General features: G+C 48.4%; 2 protein-coding genes and 1 long non-coding RNA gene across 4 annotated transcripts in view; 1 reads left to right on the top strand and 2 right to left on the bottom strand.

Annotated features, from left to right (window-relative positions):
• Positions 1-498: 498 nt before the first annotated feature.
• The window catches only part of LOC308581259, a 30,024-nt gene continuing 8,434 nt past the window's right edge, over positions 499-22,088 (top strand). Inside the window, exon 1 of the long non-coding RNA XR_014004896.1 lies at positions 499-1,165. This is a non-coding gene — a long non-coding RNA (uncharacterized lncRNA). The remainder of the gene's footprint in view (positions 1,166-22,088) is intronic.
• The window catches only part of LOC308580963 (class I histocompatibility antigen, F10 alpha chain-like), a 54,309-nt gene continuing 34,179 nt past the window's right edge, over positions 1,959-22,088 (bottom strand). The window contains exon 9 of one of the 2 annotated variants that reach the window (XR_014004859.1): positions 1,959-2,083. Coding sequence is in view for 1 of the 2 variants with exons in the window: in XM_081183319.1 (XP_081039445.1) it covers positions 5,012-5,137 (126 nt within the window). In the remaining variant the exon portion in view is untranslated. Of the gene's footprint in view, positions 2,084-4,996; positions 5,138-22,088 lie in introns of those variants that run through there. The other variant, XM_081183319.1, reaches the window with a different exon arrangement.
• Positions 2,019-21,830, bottom strand: LOC308580880 (major histocompatibility complex class I-related gene protein-like). The gene is made up of 9 exons (XM_081183150.1): positions 21,792-21,830; positions 19,986-20,283; positions 15,471-15,746; positions 7,946-8,221; positions 5,214-5,501; positions 3,695-3,781; positions 2,940-2,978; positions 2,567-2,599; positions 2,019-2,158 (listed from the first exon to the last, which is right to left on the bottom strand). The coding sequence occupies exons 1-9, from the start codon at positions 21,798-21,800 to the stop codon at positions 2,148-2,150; spliced, it is 1,317 nt and encodes a 438-aa protein (XP_081039276.1). The 5' UTR covers positions 21,801-21,830; the 3' UTR covers positions 2,019-2,147.

Here is a 22,088-nt window from a genome sequence, read left to right as displayed (position 1 = left end):
ATTTTTATTGTAAAGAAAACAGGGGATGGGGGACGTGGGGAAGTCTGATCGATCATGAAAATGGATGTGAAAAATGTGAATCTTTTCTTTTTTTCTCTTATAACTTCTTTTCTTTTCTGTAAAACTGCTTTTGATGTGCTATGGATGATATACCTTTCTTTTACCCTGGAAAAAAGCAATAAAACTTTATTAAAAAAAAAAAAATGAAGTATGTTATCTCTTTCTGTAGGTGTTTTCCCGGTACCTGATTGTGGCCTAACTCTGCCTCATCTAGGTACCTCAGTTTGTCCCAAGAGCCTGGTGAGTTCACCTTGGGGATGGTTCTCCCTATTGGAGGTGATGTAGTGTACTCTTCGGTGTACTGGGCCTCCTTGATTGGGAGTAGATTAATCTCAGCCATTGTCTGAAGGTAACGTGGCCAACAGGCCGCCGGGTTTTGTTCTTGTATAGAGTTCAAATTAAAGAGAGTCTGGTCCTTTTTGTGGGCGGCCACATTGATTTCCTGGCGGTATATCATGATGTTGAAAACCAGATATTGCCCAGCTGTAATTCTGCCCATGGCAACCCCAAAATGAGTAACGGAGGCAGCATGCTTCTGAACACAAGGTGCTGCTAATCTCTCCTGATCAGAGTCCCAATGTTCTGCTCTTGACCTGGTCTACGCATTGAGGCATCTGTGAGGAGCCTGCACCACATGGGCCATTAGCCATTTCCATCCAGGAAGCTCCTCTTATGTTCGCAACTGTAAGAGTATTCCAACTCTTTTAAAGTTATTTTGGGTTGATTTAATTTGTTTTAAATTATCTTATTTTAAATTTTAATAATTCAAATCTTTTAAATGGTATTGCTTTTAACATTTTGATGTTTGCTGCGCTGAGCTCCTTTGGGAGGAAGAGTGGGATAAAAATTTAAAATAAATTATTTTGGGCATCTTTTCACCTCCATGGGAGAACTTCCTCCTGGGTTTGTGGACTTTTGGGGCAACCCTGTCTTGGTCATCTCCCACCACCCCCTGCCCCAGATCAGATATGTATACTTTTCTTTTATTATATTCCCAACCCTCCTTTCTTCCATCCTGGAACCAAAGGCGGCATCCAGGTGGTTCCGCATCCAGGCCCTGACCAGACTTCACACCCTCTTGGCTTCAGAAACAAAGCGGCCTCATGTAACTTAAGTGCACCCCTGCAAAACCACATATTATATCCCCATCTCACTTTGGATACTTGTTCTTCAGTCACTTTGCAATGGAAGACCAATTATTGGCACCTCTTTGCCAGTCTGTGAATATTCTCAGAACCTCAAAATCTCTGGAACTCCTGTGATAAGAAGGCAAGAACCACTAAAGAAGAAGGGGTGCACTCTTATTTATTTCAATCAAACAGAAATTACAAAAGGAGTAATAATAATAATTACATCCAGTGTCTTCAAAGCAAGATGCAGCAAATCCATTGGGTTAGGCAAGCCCCTGGAGGTCCTGCAGCCCCTGGAGGTCTAAAAGAGTTATTGCATTCTTATTTCTATGAAAGAGTTTCCTGAAGGAATGCCAGTCTATGAGAAGGGAAGGAAGATGGCGGGAATGATATGGAGGGAACCGCAGAGAGGCAAAGTATGATCCTCAACCGACCACAGGTGAAAAAGCAAGAATGTGTGAGATAACAATTACGCAAATTGAAGGCAACAAAACTAGTTTACTTGGAGGAGTTCATGTGGTCCCAGTCCCAGTAGGTCACCCCTCCTAGAAGGCTGTGGGGACCAGGCAACAAGTCTCATGAACTGAAGGCCTGCAGCCCAAAAGAAGGGGCTGCTTATTTCAGATCAAACTCTGGCCATGAAGCTCCTGACCTGCCTCTTCTCCTTGCTGGCTTCCTCCTTGGCTGTCAGCAGAATCAGACATTACATCCGTTTAGCCAAAGGCTAAACCTGCCCAAGAGGCAGGAACAACTTAGCCTATTTCCAGTTGCAAAGCAAAATTGGCCAAAATCCATCTGAAAAACATGATCACCCTCAAATACAAGTTACAGCTGAAGTCAGAGTAGATGACTGAGAGCCAGGATTAAGGAACATCAGAAACAGCATTAAAGGACAGCAGGAGCTCTGAGCCTCTGCAATTCACAGCCAAATTTGGGCAGGCTCCTTCTGGTCTCATCTCACACACCAACTGAAGGAAAAAAAGAAAAGGAGTGTTTCAAAATTAAGCCAACATCATGGTGTGGGGACATCAGCATTGCAGAGCTAGTGGGACCCCAAAGGCCATCCAGACCAGCCTCAATCAGACCTAAGATCTGTTAGGAGCAGCAAGAAAATGGGCCTGCAGAGCAAATGCCTGCAGAGGGCAGCTCAAGCAAGTGAGCCAAGCTGCACACTTTGGGGGAATACCAGAAGGACACAAAACAGTCCTACTAGGAGAAATCCCTTCCAGCACCCAAAATGTGACTCTCATTCAGAACCCAAAATGTGACTCCCAATGTGGGTAACAGGAAAGCAGAAGCTTTTCCCCATTTGGGGATGTTCCCCACGGAGTCTTCTGCCAGAGCCCCACTTTGCCCCCACCTGCACCCCCACTTACCCTTGGTGGAGCTGTCGGACCCCTGGTCGCTTGCTGCAAAAGGGAGGAAACACAAGAGTCAGGATCCTGGGGAGGGAGATCCCATCCCCCCAGCCCTTCTCCTCCCTCCTTCCACCCCCATCCCAAATCAGTCTCAATATGGGGAGGGGCCTAAGAAGAGTCCAGGGACAGGCAGCCCAGAGGCAAGGGGGCTCAAGGGACCCCTTGCTGCCCACAGACTGGCTGAGCAGACAGGCTTGAGCTTTCCATCAGGGTCTTGGGCTTAAGGACTAGGCCACCACCAGGTTTAGTTTAGTCTGTTTGTAACGTGTTCCTGAGCCATATTGGGGGGGGGGGGAATATGTCAGACAGAGGGAGGGGAGGAGTCACTCACTTGAGGCTGCTTTGTAGGCTGATTTCTCGCTCCGTTTCCCTGTGAAGACAAAAGCAGAAGGTCAGAGCTGGAAGGAACCTCCAGAGGCCACCCAAACCCATTTCAACCATTTGGCTCTCCAATGCTGAAACCTTCCCAGCAGATGCTCCTCTTGTCTCTTCCAAACACCTCCAAGGAAGGGGAGCCCAGAAGGGGAGCTTTTCAAGGAACTCATGTTACAAAGAAGTAGAAAAAATTGAGGAAATTAAATCAGAAGATCAACATGGGGAAACCAGGCAGTGGACAAATTCCAAGAGGCTGGAAGGAAACATTATCCATTACCTTCACTCATTCATTTTTGGATTATTATTTTGGTGATTCCCCAAATAAAAATGCAAAATGAGAGCACAGAATACATAATAAAACAAAAACAAACCAGTAACTCACATTTAAAAAGCTCAAGGCCTGGTTTGAGAGAAACGTTTTTGCCTGGCGCCTAAAGATTTGTAAGGAAGGCTCCCTGCTAAGTGTGCACAGGACTGGAGGCTTAGGATGGATTAAAACATCAGGTGGGAAGTGAATTTCTTGAGCACAGAGTGAGCGCAAAGGAACGGCCAACAGGACTTTGGGTTCATGTTCAAAGGGTGTTTTATGGGGAGGGGTCTCTCTAGGAATACGAGGGGCAGTTGCCAGGAAGCTCCACCAGGACATTCCCAGTCAGAGACCGAGACAGAAGGACACAGGAGAGGCAGCAAACGCATCCAGGGTTTACTTACTGCGGATGATGAAGATGATGATCACAGAGGCCAGCAGGATGGCAGCCATGACACCCAGAATGGCTCCCACAATGAGCCCCAGGTTGACTGAAAGGGGACAAGAGACAATTTTATTCAGACTGGCGGCAGCAGCTCCCCAAGGCCTCAAGCAGGAGATCTGAGTGGAGGTGCTAAGCTATGAGCCCGGGAGGATTTTACGTGCACAAAGCAGGCCCTCTTTCTCTCTCTCTCTCCTGACAGGCCAAGGGCCTCTCTGTAGTGGCCCTGATACAAAGGAGATTTTTTCCACCAGAATCCAGCATTAGAGGTTTTCAAAATAATCAATTCATTTAAGGAAGACAGTTGACAGGCACACCTGTTTCATCACAGACTCCAGACTTAAAAGCCGGTCTCCTCCTGCTCAGGCGCTTCCGCCTTCTCTGTCCTGACCCTGAGAGGAAGGGATTCCCTCCCCCCCCCAGGGACCCCCCAGAGCCCAGCATTACAGGCCTTCAGGGAAGACACAAACCCTTAGGAAAAAGCATCTTGTGTAGGGTTGCCATACGTCCAGTTTTTCCTGGACACGCCCTCTTTTTCAGACTTAAAATGTCTGTCCAGACAAATTTTTTAAATGAGGCAAAATGTCCCGGTTTTTTTGTTTGGGTGGAATCTCTGAAGTCCATAGCGCTAGTGAGTGAGCCCTGGTCCCCTCAGCCCTCCCTGTGTGAGTCTTTGGCTCCATAATCCTCGCTTGCCTGCCTGTGAGAAGGGGAGTCTGGGGTGTGGGTGGGGATGTGCGTTCATGGGCTCCTGCTGGGGAAAAGGGAGTCTGGCTCTTAGACATTCTGCTTTGGTTCCTGCAGGCACAGCTTCCCTGGCGGTGTGTGAGAGACGAGCGTTATTAAAAAACCCTTCTTGCTCTTCCCAGCGGTGTGCGGGTGTTTGGGCTGAGTGGAGATGGCTATCAGTTTTTCTAGCTGGGCGTGAGTGTGAGGAGGAGCGAGTGAGAATCGTTTTCACTGTGAAGTACAGTCAGTCTGGGACTCCCTCTTTCAGTCGCAGGGAGTGTAAGTCAGCCATGTGGAGGAGGTCGTTTGATTTTGAAGAAATAAAACATCTGCCAACATTCTGTGACATCACAACTGCTTGGGCTTAAAGGCAAAAAGGTGATGGCCAGTTTTTACCTACGACATCCAATTTGAGTTCAAGGCCTATGAGACACTTGCCAGAAAAGGCTGCATCTCTGTCGAAATCTACAGATTCTGATTCTGTTGCTTCCCTCCAGAGCAGCCTTTCTCAACCTGTGGATCCCCAGATGTTGTTGAACTACAACTCCCATCACCCCTTGCTAGCAAGGCCAGAGCTCAGGGATGATGGGAGTTGTAGTCCAACAACATCTAGGGACCCACAGGTTGAGAACCGCTCCTCTAGAGACACAGACAGGATCCAGTTGGGGTTCCCCACCTGAGGAGTTGGGTGGAAACCCCCCTCCCAGAGCCCACCCCTTCCCCTCCTGTCTGCCTGTCTGTCTGTCTCTCACCAGGCTCCTTCTCCCAGGCCACGTCCAGAGGCTTCTCCAGGCTGTCGTGCTCCACGCGGCACCGGAAGCGCTCCCTCTCCTCGGGGTCGATCTGGACACTGAGCAAGAGATAGTAGGTCCCGTCCGAGTTGGGGGCGACCAATCCTCGGAGGGTGCCCTCCTGCCAGACCTCCCCGTCCTTCACCCAGTTGGCATCAATCTCCTTGGGGTAGAAGCCGTGGACTTGGCAAACGAGGGTCTCCAGGCCGTCATAGTCTGCCTTCCTGGTCACCTTCACCACCGGAGCCTCTGCAAAAAGGTTAACAGAGAGACATCCACAACGGGAGCCTGAAGCAATCCTGTATTTTTAAAGAGCAGAGGAGCAGGGACCCAAGGGGCAACCTAGTCAGAATCTCCTCACATCTCCAGAAATTAAAAAGAACTATGAATAAATAGGATTTCCTCAACCTCCCTTGGCATCTTCCCCAGTCAGTGTCTATGCTGGAACTGTTTTCAGATGTTTTATCCTTTGTTTGCCAAAGCAGACTCCTTTGGGATGGAGGGCTGGGTACAAATTAATTTATCATCTTGAAAAGCTCTTGTGGTTCCAAGATTGTCCCCGGGAGCTGTCTCTAGGCTGAGGGGCAAATTCCACCAGGTCCCCAATGGGATCCTTCGAAGTTGCAAGTCATGAACTGAGGGCAGCTCAGACTGATCCTGGTTCCTCTATTGAGGGGGAAGAAATCCTGGACTCACTGCTCTTTGTTCTCCGGGACTTTTCAGCTCCATAGTTAGTGAGCAAAGCCAACAGCCCTAGGAAAGACAGAGCTCCTTTCTAGTTCTCCCGCCTGCCCTGAAAGGGTCCCTTGAGGTTGGAAAGGGCCCATCTCCCTTCTCCACGACAGCCTCCCCTGGAGTGGAAAGGGCAGACCAGGAGGCCCAGTAAGCCAGCAACTTACGCACATTTAACTTGAGCACATTCAGCTTTACGCATTTGCCAAAAATATTCTAAAAAGCAAAAAGAGGAGGTGGGTGTCTGGGGAAGAAGGACTTTGGCTTTGCGGGTAAAATCAACCTCAAAAAATATTCCCCGTGTCTCTGGGGTGAATTATCACCAGGCCCCCATAGATGAATTTGCTCAGATCTCTCTAAGCACGGCTAATACGTATGTGTCAGTCCGCAAAAAGGTAGGGTGCTAGAATTAATTCATTTTTAATTCCTTTTTATTTTAGCAAAGCTAATAAAGAGAGACAGGAAAAAAGCCAGTCGAAACATTTGATCATTTGATTGGCCCCCTGTGCCAGATGAGTGGACTATACCATTTGAAGGCACGGGGTTGGGGAAGAGGACACTTCTGAATGTTCCCCATGGAAAAAAGTAATATTCCTCATAAATAAAAGATATAAGAAGGTAGAAGAGGGAATTTCCATACTCTCTCACTGTGTGCAGGTTTTCTGCTTCTAGGCCATGAGTGGCTAACCTACAGACTTAGTGAGGGGGCTGCATCCATATTTTATGGGCTCCCCACACATTTTCTATTTTAAAAAAGGTTAATTAATATAGTTTTAAAGACTTTCCCCACAGGTACATACCCAAGTGAAAAGGCAAAAGGTTTTTTTGTATCCCGCCCAAAATCTGTCCACTTCAATTTTATAGAATCATAGAATCCTAGAGTTGGAAGAGACCACAAGGGCCATCGAGTCCAACCCCCTGCCAAGCAGGAAACACCATCAGAGCACTCCTGACATATGGTTGTCAAGCCTCTGCTTAAAGACCTCCAAAGGAGGAGACTCCACCACACTCCTTGGCAGCAAATTCCACTGTCAAACAGCTCTTACTGTCAGGAAGTTCTTCCTAATGTTTAGGTGGAATCTTCTTTCTTGTAGTTTGGATCCATTGCTCCGTGTCCGCTTCTCTGGAGCAGCATATCACCCCTTAACCTCCTCTTCTCCAGGCTAAACATGCCCAGCTCCCTTAGCCGTTCCTCATAAGGCATCGTTTCCAGGCCTTTGACCATTTTGGTTGCCCTCCTCTGGACACGTTCCAGTTTGTCAGTGTCCTTCTTGAACTGTGGTGCCCAGAACTGGACACAGTACTCCAGGTGAGGTCTGACCAGAGCAGAATACAGTGGCACTATTACTTCCCTTGATCTAGATGCTATACTCCTATTGATGCAGCCCAGAATTGCATTGGCTTTTTTAGCTGCCGCATCACACTGTTGGCTCATGTCAAGTTTGTGGTCAACCAAGACTCCTAGATCCTTTTCACATGTACTGCTCTCAAGCCAGGTCCCCCCCCCCCCATGTTGTGTTTGTGCCTCTCATTTTTTTTGCCCAAGTGCAATACTTTACATTTCTCCCTGTTAAAGTTCATCTTGTTTGTTTTGGCCCAGTTCTCTAATCTGTCAAGGTCGTTTTGAAGTGTGATCCTGTCCTCTGGGGTGTTAGCCACCCCTCCCATTAATTACTTAAAATCCATTTTGCTTCCCTGGCCACTTCCCTGCTGTTTCTTTCTTCCCCCTCCCCTCATTTGTCTTTTGACATCCCTTATTTTAGCCAAAGGGGGATGGGGGGCTGTTTTAAGCATCTCTCCCCCTCCCATACTCTGAAGTGACCCCCTTTCTCCTCCCAGAGTCCCAAACTTATTTCTGCCTCCCCCACCAAGAAAAGTGTTTGATTTTTGATCCAGAAAGGAAGAGTGTTAAGGGGGGAGGGGAATTTGTAGGGAAACTGCCCCACTGCCCCCCCTCTTACCTGTCCTTTGCAGAGTCTCCTTCCCATAGTCCAGGTATCTCTGCAGCCACTCAATGCAAGCCTCCTCCAGGTAGGTTTTATAGTACCGGTTCCGGGCCAAGTCAGGATCCCACCTCCTCTTGGTCACTTGGGCCCCTGTATCAGCTGCCGTCCAGGTGAGGGTCTCCTTGTCAAAGGCGAGGAAGTCTCTCCCGTCGTAGCCGTACTGCCAATACCCTCCTTTGCGCCCATCTGAACTCAGCTCACAGCCAGACATCCGCTGATAGGTGTGGATCCCTGGAAGGACCAGAAGAGGCCCAGGAGGTCAAGGGGGGTCAGAGCAGCCCCTCCCCCATCAGCAAAGGAGCCCAGGAGAAAGGATTTATTTCCCTCAGACTCGGGGAAGAGGCAGCAGTCAGAGGGAAGAAGAATCAACCAGCATTGTATCTTTCTGAAGGCTCACTGAGGCAAACGCTACAATCCTGAGCCTATGAAGCCCCCCTTTAATTGCCCCCCTCTCTCTCATCGCCTCACACTCCCCCCCCCCATTTCTAGAAGATTCTCCCAACTCCCTGGAGGCGGGGGAGGGGTGAGGAGCCTCCCTTGCAGGTCGGAGGTCACAGTCTGTCCCTCTTTTCCCCCAGCTCTGCTCCTCTGGATCTTGCCCCTTTTGGAGAGACGCCTCAGCTGCCCCCCCCCCGTCCTGTTCCCCCAGAAAGAAGGGGCAACATGGAAGGGGGACACCCACACATGGGGGGCCCTTTCAAGAGAGAAGGTCTCCTCTTCCCCTCCATCTCTCTCCCTCCAGCTTCTCAATACCAAGGACCTTTTCCCTAAAGGAGGAAAGTCATGGAAGGGCCTTTGGAAAAAGAAGTTTCCTCATAGTCTGGGTGGGAAGGAGAAGCCGGAAGGGGGGTTTGCCCCACTTCAAAATGGCCCCCCTTCTCAGCAGAAGCCAGGCTGCCCTTGTCAAAGATGGCGGGTCCCTGCGTCCCCCTGCCCACCCCAGGGGGCTACCACCAACTCTTCAAAACAACAACAATAACATTTAAATAAATAAATAGAGTGATAAATAGTGTTTGCTGATGTTTTATGTACATTTTATGGATTTTTTCTTGATTTTATTAGAACTTTCTAGGTTGTATACTATCTTGATATACTTTATGGAAAGTACATATTATAAATACTTTAATAAAATCTTCAGTCGATTAATAATAAAAGACGAGCTGGTTTTCATTAGCCAGTCCATGTCCACCTAATAAATCCTTCATCAATGAACACATGATCCTTATACAGTGGTTCCTTGGATGTCAATCGGCTTGGCTCCCGAACACCTCAAACCCAGAAGTAAGTGTTCTGGTTTGCAAACGTTCTTTGGAAGCCAAACTTCCAACATGGCTTCCGATTGAGTGCAGGAAGCCACGCCTTGGTTTTCGAACGGTTCCGGGAGTCAAATGGGAGTGGAATCAACCAACTTTATTGGAAGGCAGCTCAAAGATTCAATACATCCCATTTATTGCTGTGGAAAGAGGTGCCATGGATAAATTCTGACCTCTGTTACTTCAGTCACAACTGTTTGAAATGGAAATATAGATTATTCTGCTCTCATTCAGACCACATAACTGTGGGATGTTCTTCTATATGCTAATGCTCGTGACTCTTAAATCTGCTCTTCAATTCCAGTATCTGAAGCATTAATCTGGTGTTTTCACTTGGCAGGTGGCATCACCCGGCACCCGCTGAGACCCCAGACCCCTGGCAGGGCCCAGAGGTGCTGAGGACCCCAGCCCTGTCTCCTCTAGGCCAGCCAGCAGGGTCAGCAGACAGCCATTTTGATTTCCCACAACAAAACCAAGGAGAGAAGCCACGTCAGGCACCCCAAGACAGGATGGGAAATGGCAATGGTTGCTCCTGGCCATGCACAGAGTTCTGTTGCTCTTTGGTAGCCTGAGGGAGCTCAGCAATGGAGGAGAGGCTGTCCCAGAGGATACCAGGTTGCTCTCACTTCTGATTTAGGCTTCCCCTTTCAGCTCAGGAGCCCTTGGCTTACAGCTGAATTGAGTTTGGGTATAGAATGTCTTGCATTACAGAAGCCTCTCTCAACAGAAATCCTGCTTTTCTGGGCTTTTCAGCTAACACAGTTACAGTGGTGCCTCACAAGACGAAATTAATTCGTTCCGTGAGTTTTGTCGTTTTGCGATTTTTTTCGTCTTGCGAAGCACGGTGTCGGGAAAGTTTTGGAAAAGCTTCAAAAATCACCAAAGTCTTTAAAAACCTCAAAAACGGCTACCACACCGCGTTCTATGAGTTGCTCCTCGAAGTCAAGTCGCAACTGTATTAACGGTGTTAAGAAAAAGGAAACAAACTTGCAAGACGTTTCCGTCTTGCGAAGCAAGCCCATAGGGAAAATCGTCTTGCGAAGCAGCTCAAAAAACCCTTTCGTCTAGCAAGTTTTTTGTCTTGCGAGGCATTCGTCTTGCGAGGTACCACCGTAGTCTAAAAACCAAGTCTTACTTACACAACTGGGGCTTTCTCCCCATCTCCTTCCCCACAAATCAGCTGGGGGGGGGGGAGAATTCCCAGAAAGGTGTGCAGGGGGGGGGGAGGAGAAGGGAAATTGCTCCCTCTGGGAAGTAGAATTATTGTAACAGAGCTACTCTGGAGTCCTCCCTCTAGAACTACTCAACATATTGAAGGAGGAGGAGGAGGAGGAGGAGGAGGAGGAGAAGGAGAAGAATATTTTCCAAGACCATGTCCCAAGGTGATATAGTTCTTTTTATGCACTCAAACAATGGTTTGTGGTTGACCTATGCAAACAACAAACCAAACCACAAACCCCACCAGCTGGTCTGGATATGGAGCTTTCGCTTGGAGGGAAGTTGCTTTGTCTCATTGCTTCTTCAGCATAAATTGCTTTCTCCCTCATTTTATAAATGAAGCTCATTCCCCTCCTGTTTCCTCAAGATGTTAAGTGGGATCAATCACGATACACCTATATCTTCAACATTGTTTTTAAATAGATTCAGATGACATTTCCAGGGCTGTCCGTGGCACCTTTGAAGTGGCCACCTCATTTGTTTGGGATTTTCTGAGCTAAGCAATTGCAAGAAATGATCAGAAAATGCGAGTCGCTTTTTCATGACATTCATGGGGCATTTTCCATGGATAGGTGCAATCCCCATTTTTAAAAGGGGGAGAAGCAGAATTCGCAGGAGCCCAAGAGGAAGCCTGCAAGGCAAGGCCAGGCCTGATCCCACCGCAAGAAAAGCAGACCTGCCCATTGCAGCGCTGGCTTGGTCTCAGCTGACCCCCTGGGTTTCTTCCTTGCAAGCCTGACAAGGCCAACGAAGGCCCCAGAGGGCTCTGGACACACTCAGGATGACCCCTTTGGCAAGGCTCCCACCTCCGTTATTCTGTGTCACAGGTGGGGAATCTCTTTGGCTTCAGGGCCAGATCCTGATCAGGGCTGTCCCCATGGGCCAAAGGGGGCAGGAGGGTGAAACTGACATCATAGCATAGCCCACCCGTCCATCTCACCCACCTTCCAAAAGCCCTTGAGGGGGTTTCCAAGCACCCAGCAGGGGCACAGCCTGCCTTGCACTCAGCCCTCTGGGAAGCTGGCAAACTGCTTCTGTCTCATTTCCAGGGGAAGCCCGTCATTTCTGCCACATTCTGACGCAAATCCCCTCCTGAATCCGGAACATGAAGTCCTGCCAAACTGAGCAGGATTTTACTTCTGCTCATGGGGCAAATCCTACCCCCTGGCAGGCCAAGACTGGTCCACAGCCACAGGTTCCCCACCCCCGTTCTGTGCGGACATTATCGCTTGCCCCTTGGGTCCCTGCAACATGGAGCAACTTATAGAGATTTAGTAGAAGGAATGAATGAAATTATCAAATAAAAGAATATGAAGAACTCAAAATATTGGGAATAAATTGGTTAGAACATTTCCAACTTAAGGCTACATATGAGAAAGATATAAAAACTAGGGGATTTGGGAATAAAATATCAAAATTAGAGAGGTTTTACAAAATAATCAAAAAACACTCTCTAAAATGTATAATTAGATAAATTCCTCCCAGATCTAGAAGTCAAAGGAGAGGATATGCTAAAGTGGGAATGGGATTTAGGATATACAATTGATTCTGAAGATTGGAAAAAGTTTTGGGGGGGAAATATAAATTCTATGGCCTGCAATTCATTAAGAGAGAATTATATGAAGATGCACCACAGATGGTATATGGCACCAGACAGACTGGGAAAAATGAACAGAACAAACAGTAATAAATGCTGGAGATGTAATAGAATGAAAGGCACTCTGTACCATATGTGGTGGACATGTCCAGAGATTAAAAAAAAGGAAATGATCCATGAAGAGATTAAAAAATTGATAAAAGTATCATATATCAAAATGATATATGAAGCATATTTACTAGGAATCTTGAGTAAGGATATCCCCAAAGACAAAATTAACATCCTTCTGTATGCAACAATGGCAGCAAGAATGTTGGTAGCCAGTCATTGGAAAGGAAATTATATCCCAAGAAAAGGGGAATGGTTAAGTAAACTATGTGAGTACCTGGAGTTAGCAAAATTGACGGATTTAATAAGGCATAAATCCAAAACTATAATATACAAACAATGGGAATGCTTAAATGAGTATTTATATAAGCAGGGCTCAAATACAAAAGTTTGGCTGTGCTTAGACTAACCTTTTGAAGAATACAGAGAACATGAAGATTTGACAGATTATGAAAGAACCTAAGGAAGGGAAATGATTGAAGAACAGATGTAAAGGCGAGCAAGATAACGAAGAGACGTGTGGTGAATGCAGTGGAAGTCTTTTATAATATTTTAACTAGGATTTATATATTGTAATGTTTGAACCATGAATTTAATAATATTATTGGTTATGAAAAGTATTTTTTCTTTTCTTTTGTCTCTCTTTTTTTAGCTTGCATTTTGGAAAACATGTATATAAATGTGTTTACAGTGTTCTTTGTTTCTTTCTTTTTCTTTTCTTGTAAAATTCAATAAAAAGTTAAAAGGAATAGTGGCTTCAGCTGCATGGAGACTAGACGTGTTTGTTCCAGGAAACAGAAATCTTTGGGTCCATTCCCTCTGTCCCTGCCTTCCTTTCATATTAATGGTAAGAGCTGCTCAACGGCGGAAAGGGCTCCCTTGGGAAGTGGTGGACTCTCCTTCCTTGGAGGTTTTTAAGCAGAGCCTGAGTGGTCAACTGTCATGGATGGTTTAGCTGAGATTCCTGCACTGAAGAGGGTTGGACTAGATGACCCCTGGGTTCCCTTCCGACTCTACGATCCTATGATTTTTGGAACTATTATAGAATTCCTTTTTTATTTATGCTGAAAATTATGCAGAGAAAAAACTGGGAGTATCTTAAAGCATCAATCGAAAACGTCATTCTTAGGAAGTAAGCTCTTCCAGACACCTTAGGACTGAGCTGCTTGAACTGGCCTTAGGGTTAGTTAAGCCATGACAGGACATAAGAACAGCCTGGCTGCGAGATCAGAGGCCCATGGAATCTGATTTTTGGTGCCTGCTAAAAAGATTTATTTTTAGGCAAGCCAAACAAACACATAGATGTCAATGTTTAAATCTTTTTTTCTCTTAATCTTCATTTCTAAAAAAAATAAAATTGTCTATTGTTTTAAACTGTATTTACCGATAATTTTAATATTTCTTGCAAACCTGTTTAGAAATTTTAATGCAATGAAGTGGTGTATTATTAGACAAAATAAAAATAAATACAATGAAGAAAGTCCTGCCAAAAGTTGATAAATTCCTTGTTCCAATATGAGACTCTCAAAAAATGATGATGAGAATAACATGCTTGTTTAATTGATTTAGAGAAGAAAACAGGGTAGGATTTCTCCAACTAATCATTGTCATGTATTATTACAGCACTAGATAAAAATACTTGTCTGAATAGAACTTGTCTATTGATAGGAAGAGAAAACTTTAGATGAGAATTGGGTCTTCAAAATGTTGAGTGTCTGATGTAGAGCTAAATTAAGAATTATCCTCAGAGCACATTCAATGCCAACTCCTCCAAGACTGCATTTCAGCGAGCAGAGAAAACAGGACTCTTGAAGCACCCTCTCTGGGCGTTACAGATGTGTAGGGGGCAAGTGCTGGGAAAGGTGTTGTGGTGCTGTTAGGGGTAAAGTCCTGAAGCAGGGAGCCTGCTTAGGAAGTGAGGAAGTGGAGAAGCCTGGAAGGTAAAGGTGCAAAATCACATAGAGATCTTCCTCCAGACCCAGCAGAGGCCCCCACTTCTGAAGTTCTGATCCTAAATTGCAATTGGAGGGGGGAGTCACTCAACTTTGGGGCTAAACACAAATGCCTCCCCCCACCCTTCCAGCATGCTGGCTCCTTTCTCGCAACTAACATCTCATAGGGACTAATAGCTTTTGACTCATTTCAGAAGGAAGTTTAAAAAACAGGCTTTGGCCAGAGGTCTACCAGCTTCTACTGAGTTGAAATGATTCTTCACAGTTCCAAGGCTGGTTGAGGAAGGGGGCAGAAATCACCATAACTGGAGAAAGGGAGTGAAAGACCTTTCTAAAGGGTCCCTAAGTGTAGACCATTAGACAATCAAGTAAATACAGGTGTATAATAAATGCTGGAGATATGGGATCTTATGTAGGTTTACTCAGAAGCAAGTCCCATGGAGTTCACTGGGGCTCCTTCCCTCGCAGGTAACTGGCCATAGGTTTTCCAACTAAAATCAGACAGGGGGAAACTCCCAAAATAACACAACCCAAAGCGCTTAGGATATTAATGGGCCTTGATCCAGTTCTGGCCTAATGCTCCTTTTGGACACAGGACAGTAAAACATGGCAGCCCCAGGCTAATAATTGCCAGTGTCGATCTTCTGGGAACTCCCTGGCTGCAGGATGACCTTGGGGGCTCTTGTCTACCCCCCCCCAACTTCAGTTGCCCCCCCTGCTTATGGTTTTAACCATGTAATTGCCACTTTCACCCCCAGAAGCCAGTCCATTCATGTTCATTTAAAAGGCTTTTCTTTCAACACTGTGCCAGGGAGTGGGAGGGGCTTGGTGATGGTCAGAAGGGTCAGCCAATCAGCACCTCTGTCTGGGCAGCTGGCTTCTCCTTAAGCAGGACCAGAACTCAAGGCTTGCTTATCTCAGCCTCAGGATCACCACCCTTCTCTTCCCCTCCCAGAGGAAAATGAACTAAACAGATTTCTAGGCTTGGGAAAACCAAGTCCAGCATGGAAGGAAGGGCAGGCAATGGAGACATTTCCTTGGTAGGATGTGCAGGTCCAGAGTGTGTCATACTGGGGGGGGGGTCTCTACCCTCCAAGTCTCATTCTCTCCCCCCCCACACCATCCCTGCCCCCATTAAGACCTTCATTAAGGGAAGGGGAGATGCCTCTGCCCTGGTGGAGACCCCCACCCTCTATTTCCTTTCCTCCCAGCAGCCCCCTCCCTGCAATTCTGGGGGGAACATTATGGGGGGGGGGAGGTGTGACTCTGTTCCTCTCCTGCCTTCCACTCACCTCCGCTCTGGTTGTAGCGGTTCCTTGCAATTTCCAGGTTCTCCCTGAACACCAGCTCAGTGTTCCGAGCGATCTGAGTGTTCCTGTGCCAGTACTGAGGATCGTCCTTCTCCACCTTCCTTATCCAGGGGACGTGAGGCAGCGCCTCTTTGGTGTCACTGTCGTACTGAACAAATTGCTCGTCATCCACGTACCCCACAGAAATGAACTGGGGCAGTCCCTGGCCAGGCTCAGACATGGCTGTGTGGAAGTAGCGCAGGGAGTGAGAAGTGGAGCCTGGAAAGGAAGAGAAAAGGGGGCAGAGAGTTAGGGGTCCTGCAGATGAAGGCAGTGGCCTAATCCTGCTGTGTTACAGGCAGCAGCCCTGAATTAGGAGATCCAAAGCTCAGCAGGGTTTGGGGGAGTTTGCAGACCTGCCTTTAAACATAGAGGAGGAAGAGCAGAGGAAGCCTAAAAATCAGAGAGTTGGAAGAGGAAAAGATAGGATATAAATACAAGTAACAACAGCAATAGCCCATTGAGCAGAGGGCGAGAAAAAGCTCTGCCAGGCAGCACTAAATCTCTGCATGTCTCTGCTGAGGCTCCATGTGAGGGAGAGAGATGCCAGCCCCTCCCTTTTTGCCAAGGGGGCAGGAATTGCCCCCCACTTGCAAGCGCCAGGCTGATGAGAGCTCCCACAACATGGTCTGAAGGCTCAGGATGCAGGCACCGAACGGAAGCTAAGCAGGCTCAGGTCTGGGAAGTGGATGGAGGGGAGACCAGACGAAGCAAAATCCACATATTGGGAGACCAGGAAGCTGCCTCCTCCTGGGTCAGAACACTGGTCCAGGTAGCTCAGAGTTGTCTGCCCTGACTGGGATGGCTCATATCTGCAGAAATGGGCCTAGTTCAGCCACTTCCTTGGAGCCGCCCCACCACCTGACCTTCTGGAGCCATGCACTGAACAGGTCTGACCTGGGTCTTGCTTCCTGGGCTCTGGGAGGCTTTGGAAAGACCTCCTGGGAACTCAGGAGAGCCCCACAAGATCTCATGAAAACCTTTGCACAAAAAGAGCTCTCTGTCTTCTGCATTTATAATTGGTGTGATTCCAGCATACAGTGGAAGTCCTTCAAGTTAAATGCATTCCAGTTGCTGGTTTCCTGCACTTTCCACCCGTTTTCCAGGAAGATTCCAGGAAGTAATTTCCGAGATCCTTCCTGGATCCCCTTTTGATAATCAGTGTTTCAATGGTTCAATGCTGCAATCTTTCAATGGTCTGAGCTGCCACCCACAGAGCGGGTTCCCCACTTGAGAAAGAAGGACCCCCAGGGATAGCAGGGGCAGGAGGGCAAATGCAACTTTGGGGTCAGTTCTCAACATGTGGCCCCACATCCCCTTTCCCCCCACTTGCCCCGTCACAAGATCGAAGGGGGGGGGGGCAGAGCGTGGCAAAGGAAGAACCTTATCCCCAAAAGGGCTCACTTTCCCACAGGCTGTACCAGCTTTGGCCACCAGGGGGCCTAATGAGTCTCCACAGCAGATCCCCATCAGAAGCAATCACAGTATTTTTCGCTCTATAAGACACACCAGACCATAAGACACACCTAATTTTTGGAGGAGGAAAACAAGAGAAAAAATATTCTGCATCCCAGAAGCCAGAAGAGCAAGAGGGATCAAACAGCCACGCAAAGCCTCTTCAGGGCAGGGGGAGCGTTCTTCCCACTGCCCTGAAGAGGCCTTGCATTGCTATCTCAGAAGCCCTCTTGCTATCCCAAAAGCGATCCCTCTTGCTGTTCTGGCTTATGGGATAGCTGCACAGCCTGCATTCGTTCCATAAGACGCACACACATTTCCCCTTACTTTTTAGGAGGGAAAAAGTGCATCTTATAGAGCAAAAAATGCGGTAACTTTTGTTGACGTCCATCAGCAGATTCTGCTGTTTCTGCTCACTCCCCACACTCCTTCACCCTCTTCCCAAGTCACAGTGAATGTGTACTAAGGGGGCTTTGTGCCGCCTTTGCGCAGGAGGAAAGAGCCAAGGCTCCATGGTCCTCGTAATCTTCTCTAGGGTACAGGATGAGCCCCACAGAGATGGCCCCCCAAGACAGCTGCAGCCCCTTAATTCCCACCCTGGCCTCCTTTGGGAGGAAAGTGGGGATATAAATTCAATTTTAAAAGATGACTCTGTCAGTACCAAGAAAGGCCTCACAGATTTGGGTAAAGATGAGGCCTTCCTTCCAACACATTCTCTGCCTAGAGATTAACAAAGACCCACAGAAACAGCTCACAAAGACTTGGGGAGGGAGGGAGATGATCACAGGCTTTCAGCATCATACCTGAGGCTTCTGCCCCCACCAGAACACCCCCTCTGACGGAAAAGCTGAGTCGAGTTCAGCGAGAGATGGGGCATTTCCGTGGGGAAAGGTAGAGGGGCACAGTGCTAAAAGAGGAAGAGGAGGCTATTCCTGTTTTGCCTCAGGTAGCAGAAATGGGACGTATAATTATTATTATATATTGAATTTATATACCGCCCTATCCTTCTAAAGCTCACCAAAATGGATGCCGATGAAGACATTAAAGAAAACACTGCTCTATACCTGGAGGTCTCAGGGCGACTCACAGAACAAAATCAAAATATAAAACCACAAAATATTCAATAACTAAAAGCCAACCCCCCCCCCAAAAAAACCCCACACTTTTAAAAGGATGTCAATCAAATCAATCAAAGGCCTGGTTAAAAGGGAATGTTTTTGCCTGACGTAGTCCAACAGGTGTATAATGAAAGTGCCAGGCGAACTTCCCTGGAGAGAGCCTTCCAGATGGGGAGCCACTGCAGAGAAGTCCCTGTTCTCACAGTGTTCTAGACAGGAGGCAGAGGAAGGAGGGCCTCAGAAGATGATCTCAGGGTCCCGGTAGGTTCATATAGAAATAGGTGGTCGTTGCATCATACCCTGTGATTGGCCAGTGATTCATCTCAAAACAACTAGGAAACTAAAAATCACAGACAGGACTCTGAGGGTCCAAGCCCCCCCCCCCCAATGCTGGCATCTCGACTGCAGCATCCATGGCAGATGGCCATACAACCTCTGCTAACAAATCTCAAAGCAAGTAGAATCTACCACCTTCTGAGGGAGATCCACTGTGGAAAACAAAGTTCAAGGAAGCGAAAACCTGCAAGATGAGTTTGCTTGAATCACATACGCCTTGATGGTGTGTGGACTCTGCTACCTCCCTCCGGCTCAGTTTCCTTTCAGGCAAGATCAAATGGGACCCACTTCTAAGACCCGACCCTCCCAGGGCAGGGGCTTCCCCCACTTCAAACCACAAGAGCTCAGAGCAAGGCTGCCTCTGGTTGTGGCATCTGGCTAAACAACACAGGCAGTTCTGCTCAGTGGTCGGGAGACAAAGAGCCACAAAATGATGAGGAATCTGAAGGAACCAGGGGTCTCCACCACCCTTTGGCCAGCCCTGTAGCAGACACAGTGAGGGGGCAGCCCCCATATCAAGAGGGTTCAAGAGAGAAATAACAGGTCTTACTCTTTAGTTCTGAAAGCTTTTAAGTTACATTGAGAATTTTTATGCAACAAGCAACTTTTAAACTAAAGATAGTATTATATCCATACCATTTTCCATTAGAGAACCACAAGAATTATTTACAATAAAGATTCAACTAGGTAGCCGTGTTGGTCTGACCCAGTTGCAATAAAAAAAAAAAAAGTCCAGTAGCACCTTAGAGGCCAACCAAGTTTGTTCTGGGTACTGTGTAAGCTTTCGTGAGCATGCACACTTCTTCAGATACACAGTGTACAAAACGTAGTGAAAGGGGTTGTACAGAAATGGCACAGAGGAGCCCACTGCATAATTCACAAAATCTACATTTTTGACAGGCAACAGGAAGGGGGGTTTTTTTGGGGGGGAAGTTACAATTGTAAAGCAGGAGAACCTGATTATGAATGTGGCTGTGAAAGGGAACTCCTGAACAAAACAACACTGGGAATTGCGGGTGGGGACCCCTTATTCAGACGTTCCCCCCCGCAATGAAGTCAGCTCTACACCCGTCCAGCTCCCACCCCCAGGCTGCTCTCCAGAGTGTTTAGCTGAGTTTTCAGAGCGGCTGAGGGTTAGAAGAGGGAAGGTAAAAAATAGAAAAGGAAGGACCTGTACTCTCTCTCTCTCTCTCACACCCACACACAGACCAGAGTCAACACGAAGCTGCGGGGGGGGGGGAACAGGCGAGTCCCTTTCCCCACCTTTAATCCTGCCAACACCTTCAAGCTTTGTTTAATTCTTTGATTGAGCTTACGAGCCCAGGAGTGAAGAGGCCCCTGCCCCGGGCGGCATACAAAACAAGCCCCAAGTCGGGGAAACAGATGTTTGGGAAGGGATCCGGCTCCACTTCGGACAGGAAACCCCCCGATCGCCCCTTTCAGGGCCCACGAAATGCGATTCACAAAGTCTCATGTGTCCAGTCCCCCCCCCCGCCCCAAAGCTTAGTGGAAATCATTTTCTCCCCCCGCCCCAGAGCAGAGTCCTTACCTGCGCAGTCCAGGAGCAGCAGCAGGTGGGCAGCAGCCGCCCCCAGGATCAGGGGGGGCCAGCGGAGGAGGAGGAGGACCCCCATCTCCCCCCAAAACGAAGCTCCTTTTCCTCCTCTTACTCCAGCGACGTCCTTCTCCCTCCGACTCCGAGACCCGCTCTCTGCCCCGCCCGCGGAACCAGCAGCAGAGCGAGCCCGGATTGGGCGAAGGGGTAATATTCCACCAATCGGAAATCGGCGCGCAGATGGCGGCATCAGTCGCCAGGCAGAACTCGTGGCGCAAGTTTGGGAGCGAGGCTGGAGAGGGAAAGAGAAAGTGATTGCAGCTCCTCGCCGGGAAGCGCCGCCTCCCTCCCTCCCTCCCTCCCTCCCCCCCTCCCTCCCTCCCTCCCTCCCTCCCCCCGGCAGCTCTTCCTGTCCTGCCCTGCAGGGAGGGCGGAGGGGGTTTCCCAGGGGAGGACCCCAGGTTCAGTCCCCGCATCTCCAGGGGGGTCTGGGAATGTCCCCCTCTCTGAAACTGGGGGGAGGGGCTGTGAGATCCCGAGCGAGGTGGACTCCTGGGCTGAGTCAGTGCAAGGCAGCCTCCTGGGTCGTATTTTTAAGAAGCCCTTGCTTGGCTTCAAAGATGGCTCCCTTCTTCCTCCGCTGTCAGAGGCAGTAAATGCATTCCCATCCCACTCGCTGGGTGTCCCTCTTCCGTCCTCCTTGCATGCTTCCTTACTGGGGCATCTGGGTGGCCACTGGGAGACGGCCATGCTGGACTCAATGGGCCCCTTTGGGGTGATCCAGCAGCCCAGCTCTTCTCCTGCGTCCCTCCATCTAGTGGCAGGGGGTTCCAGTGGTTAACTATGTGCCTTGTAAAGAAATGCTCAGTGTTGCAACTAGGGCTGAACCTCAGGGTTGAAGTCAAAACAGAGAGAGAGAAAGGGAGCGTATGACCACACAGAGAAGGGAAGCAGGTGCTGGGAGGCCGACAAACATTTGGTTTTAGCACAGGGTCAGGCCAGAGCCCACCAGCTTGCCACAATTTCCTTTCTCCATGTGCTTTTTAAAAAGGCATTTTATATCTCCACATATCTCTGCTTCCCTCTCTCGTCATACTGGCCCCAACATGAGTTTCTCTCCCCCTGCCTGGGACCCTCTTGAGTCTGCAGGCCCAGGGAGTTGGGGGTCAGGGAGGCCCCCTTTGCCCAGCCAGCAAGACCCAGCGGCTGCCCAGCCTCTTCTGGAAGGCCCTGAGCCCAGGCTGGGTGCTTGGCCCAGAGAGTGCTTGGCCCACATCCCACTTCCAGAAGCCTGAACGTTGAAACCTGAGCTAAGCATGGGACACACAGAGAAGCTGCTGCCTTTCCCAAGAAATCAGGAGAGAGACAAGTAGTGGCCGCTCCTTGCCCAGGTACAAGGAAGCTTTGGTTTAAGGGGGGGAAGCTGTGAAGTCGGAAGGTGAAGAATTATTGGGGAGTTCTCTTTCCCCCAAGCTGCATGATCTCTATCATCCCTATCTCCCCTTGTCTGGTGCCAAAATATTATTGTGGGTTTGGGGGGGGGGGTCTTAGTCTGCAGGATGCCTGAGTCCCTTCTGATTCCTGGATCCAGCCAAGGTTGAAATCTAATGGAGGGATCCATAGTTGAACTATCTTGGTGGGATGATGGCCGTAGATGTCACCTAAGCACCCTCACTAGTATAACCAAAGAAGCCCCTGTGAAGAAGGAGGCTGGCTGTTTTGAGGGGGGCTCTCCTGGACCCACTTTGGGGACTCAATGGGCTCTGCCACGTCAGGGACGTCTTCAGCTTCACTTTTTACCTGCTCCATCCAGTTTTTCTGGACAGGGATAGTCTGCCCACAAGGATCCATGTTCTGCTCACCTCCTGACAGGATTATTGTAACATGTGGTGTTCTTCCCCAATTACAGTGGGGAAGCTTCAGGGGCTACAAGATAAACCTGAGAGGATTTTCACTGCCACAGCTCATTTAGGGCCAAATCTCACCAGGGCCAAAAGACCCTCTGCCTGTTTGTCTGGTTCTGAGTTCAAGTCAAAGTGCTAGTCTTGTTTTAGAAAGTCCTCGGTGGCTTGAGGCGCCTTCTGCTCCCCTGGTCTC

The sequence above is a fragment of the Podarcis bocagei genome, assembly GCF_964188305.1.
Source record: "Podarcis bocagei genome assembly, chromosome: 2".
Lineage (NCBI taxonomy): Eukaryota > Metazoa > Chordata > Lepidosauria > Squamata > Lacertidae > Podarcis > Podarcis bocagei.
This window is presented reverse-complemented; position numbering and strand designations above follow the sequence as displayed.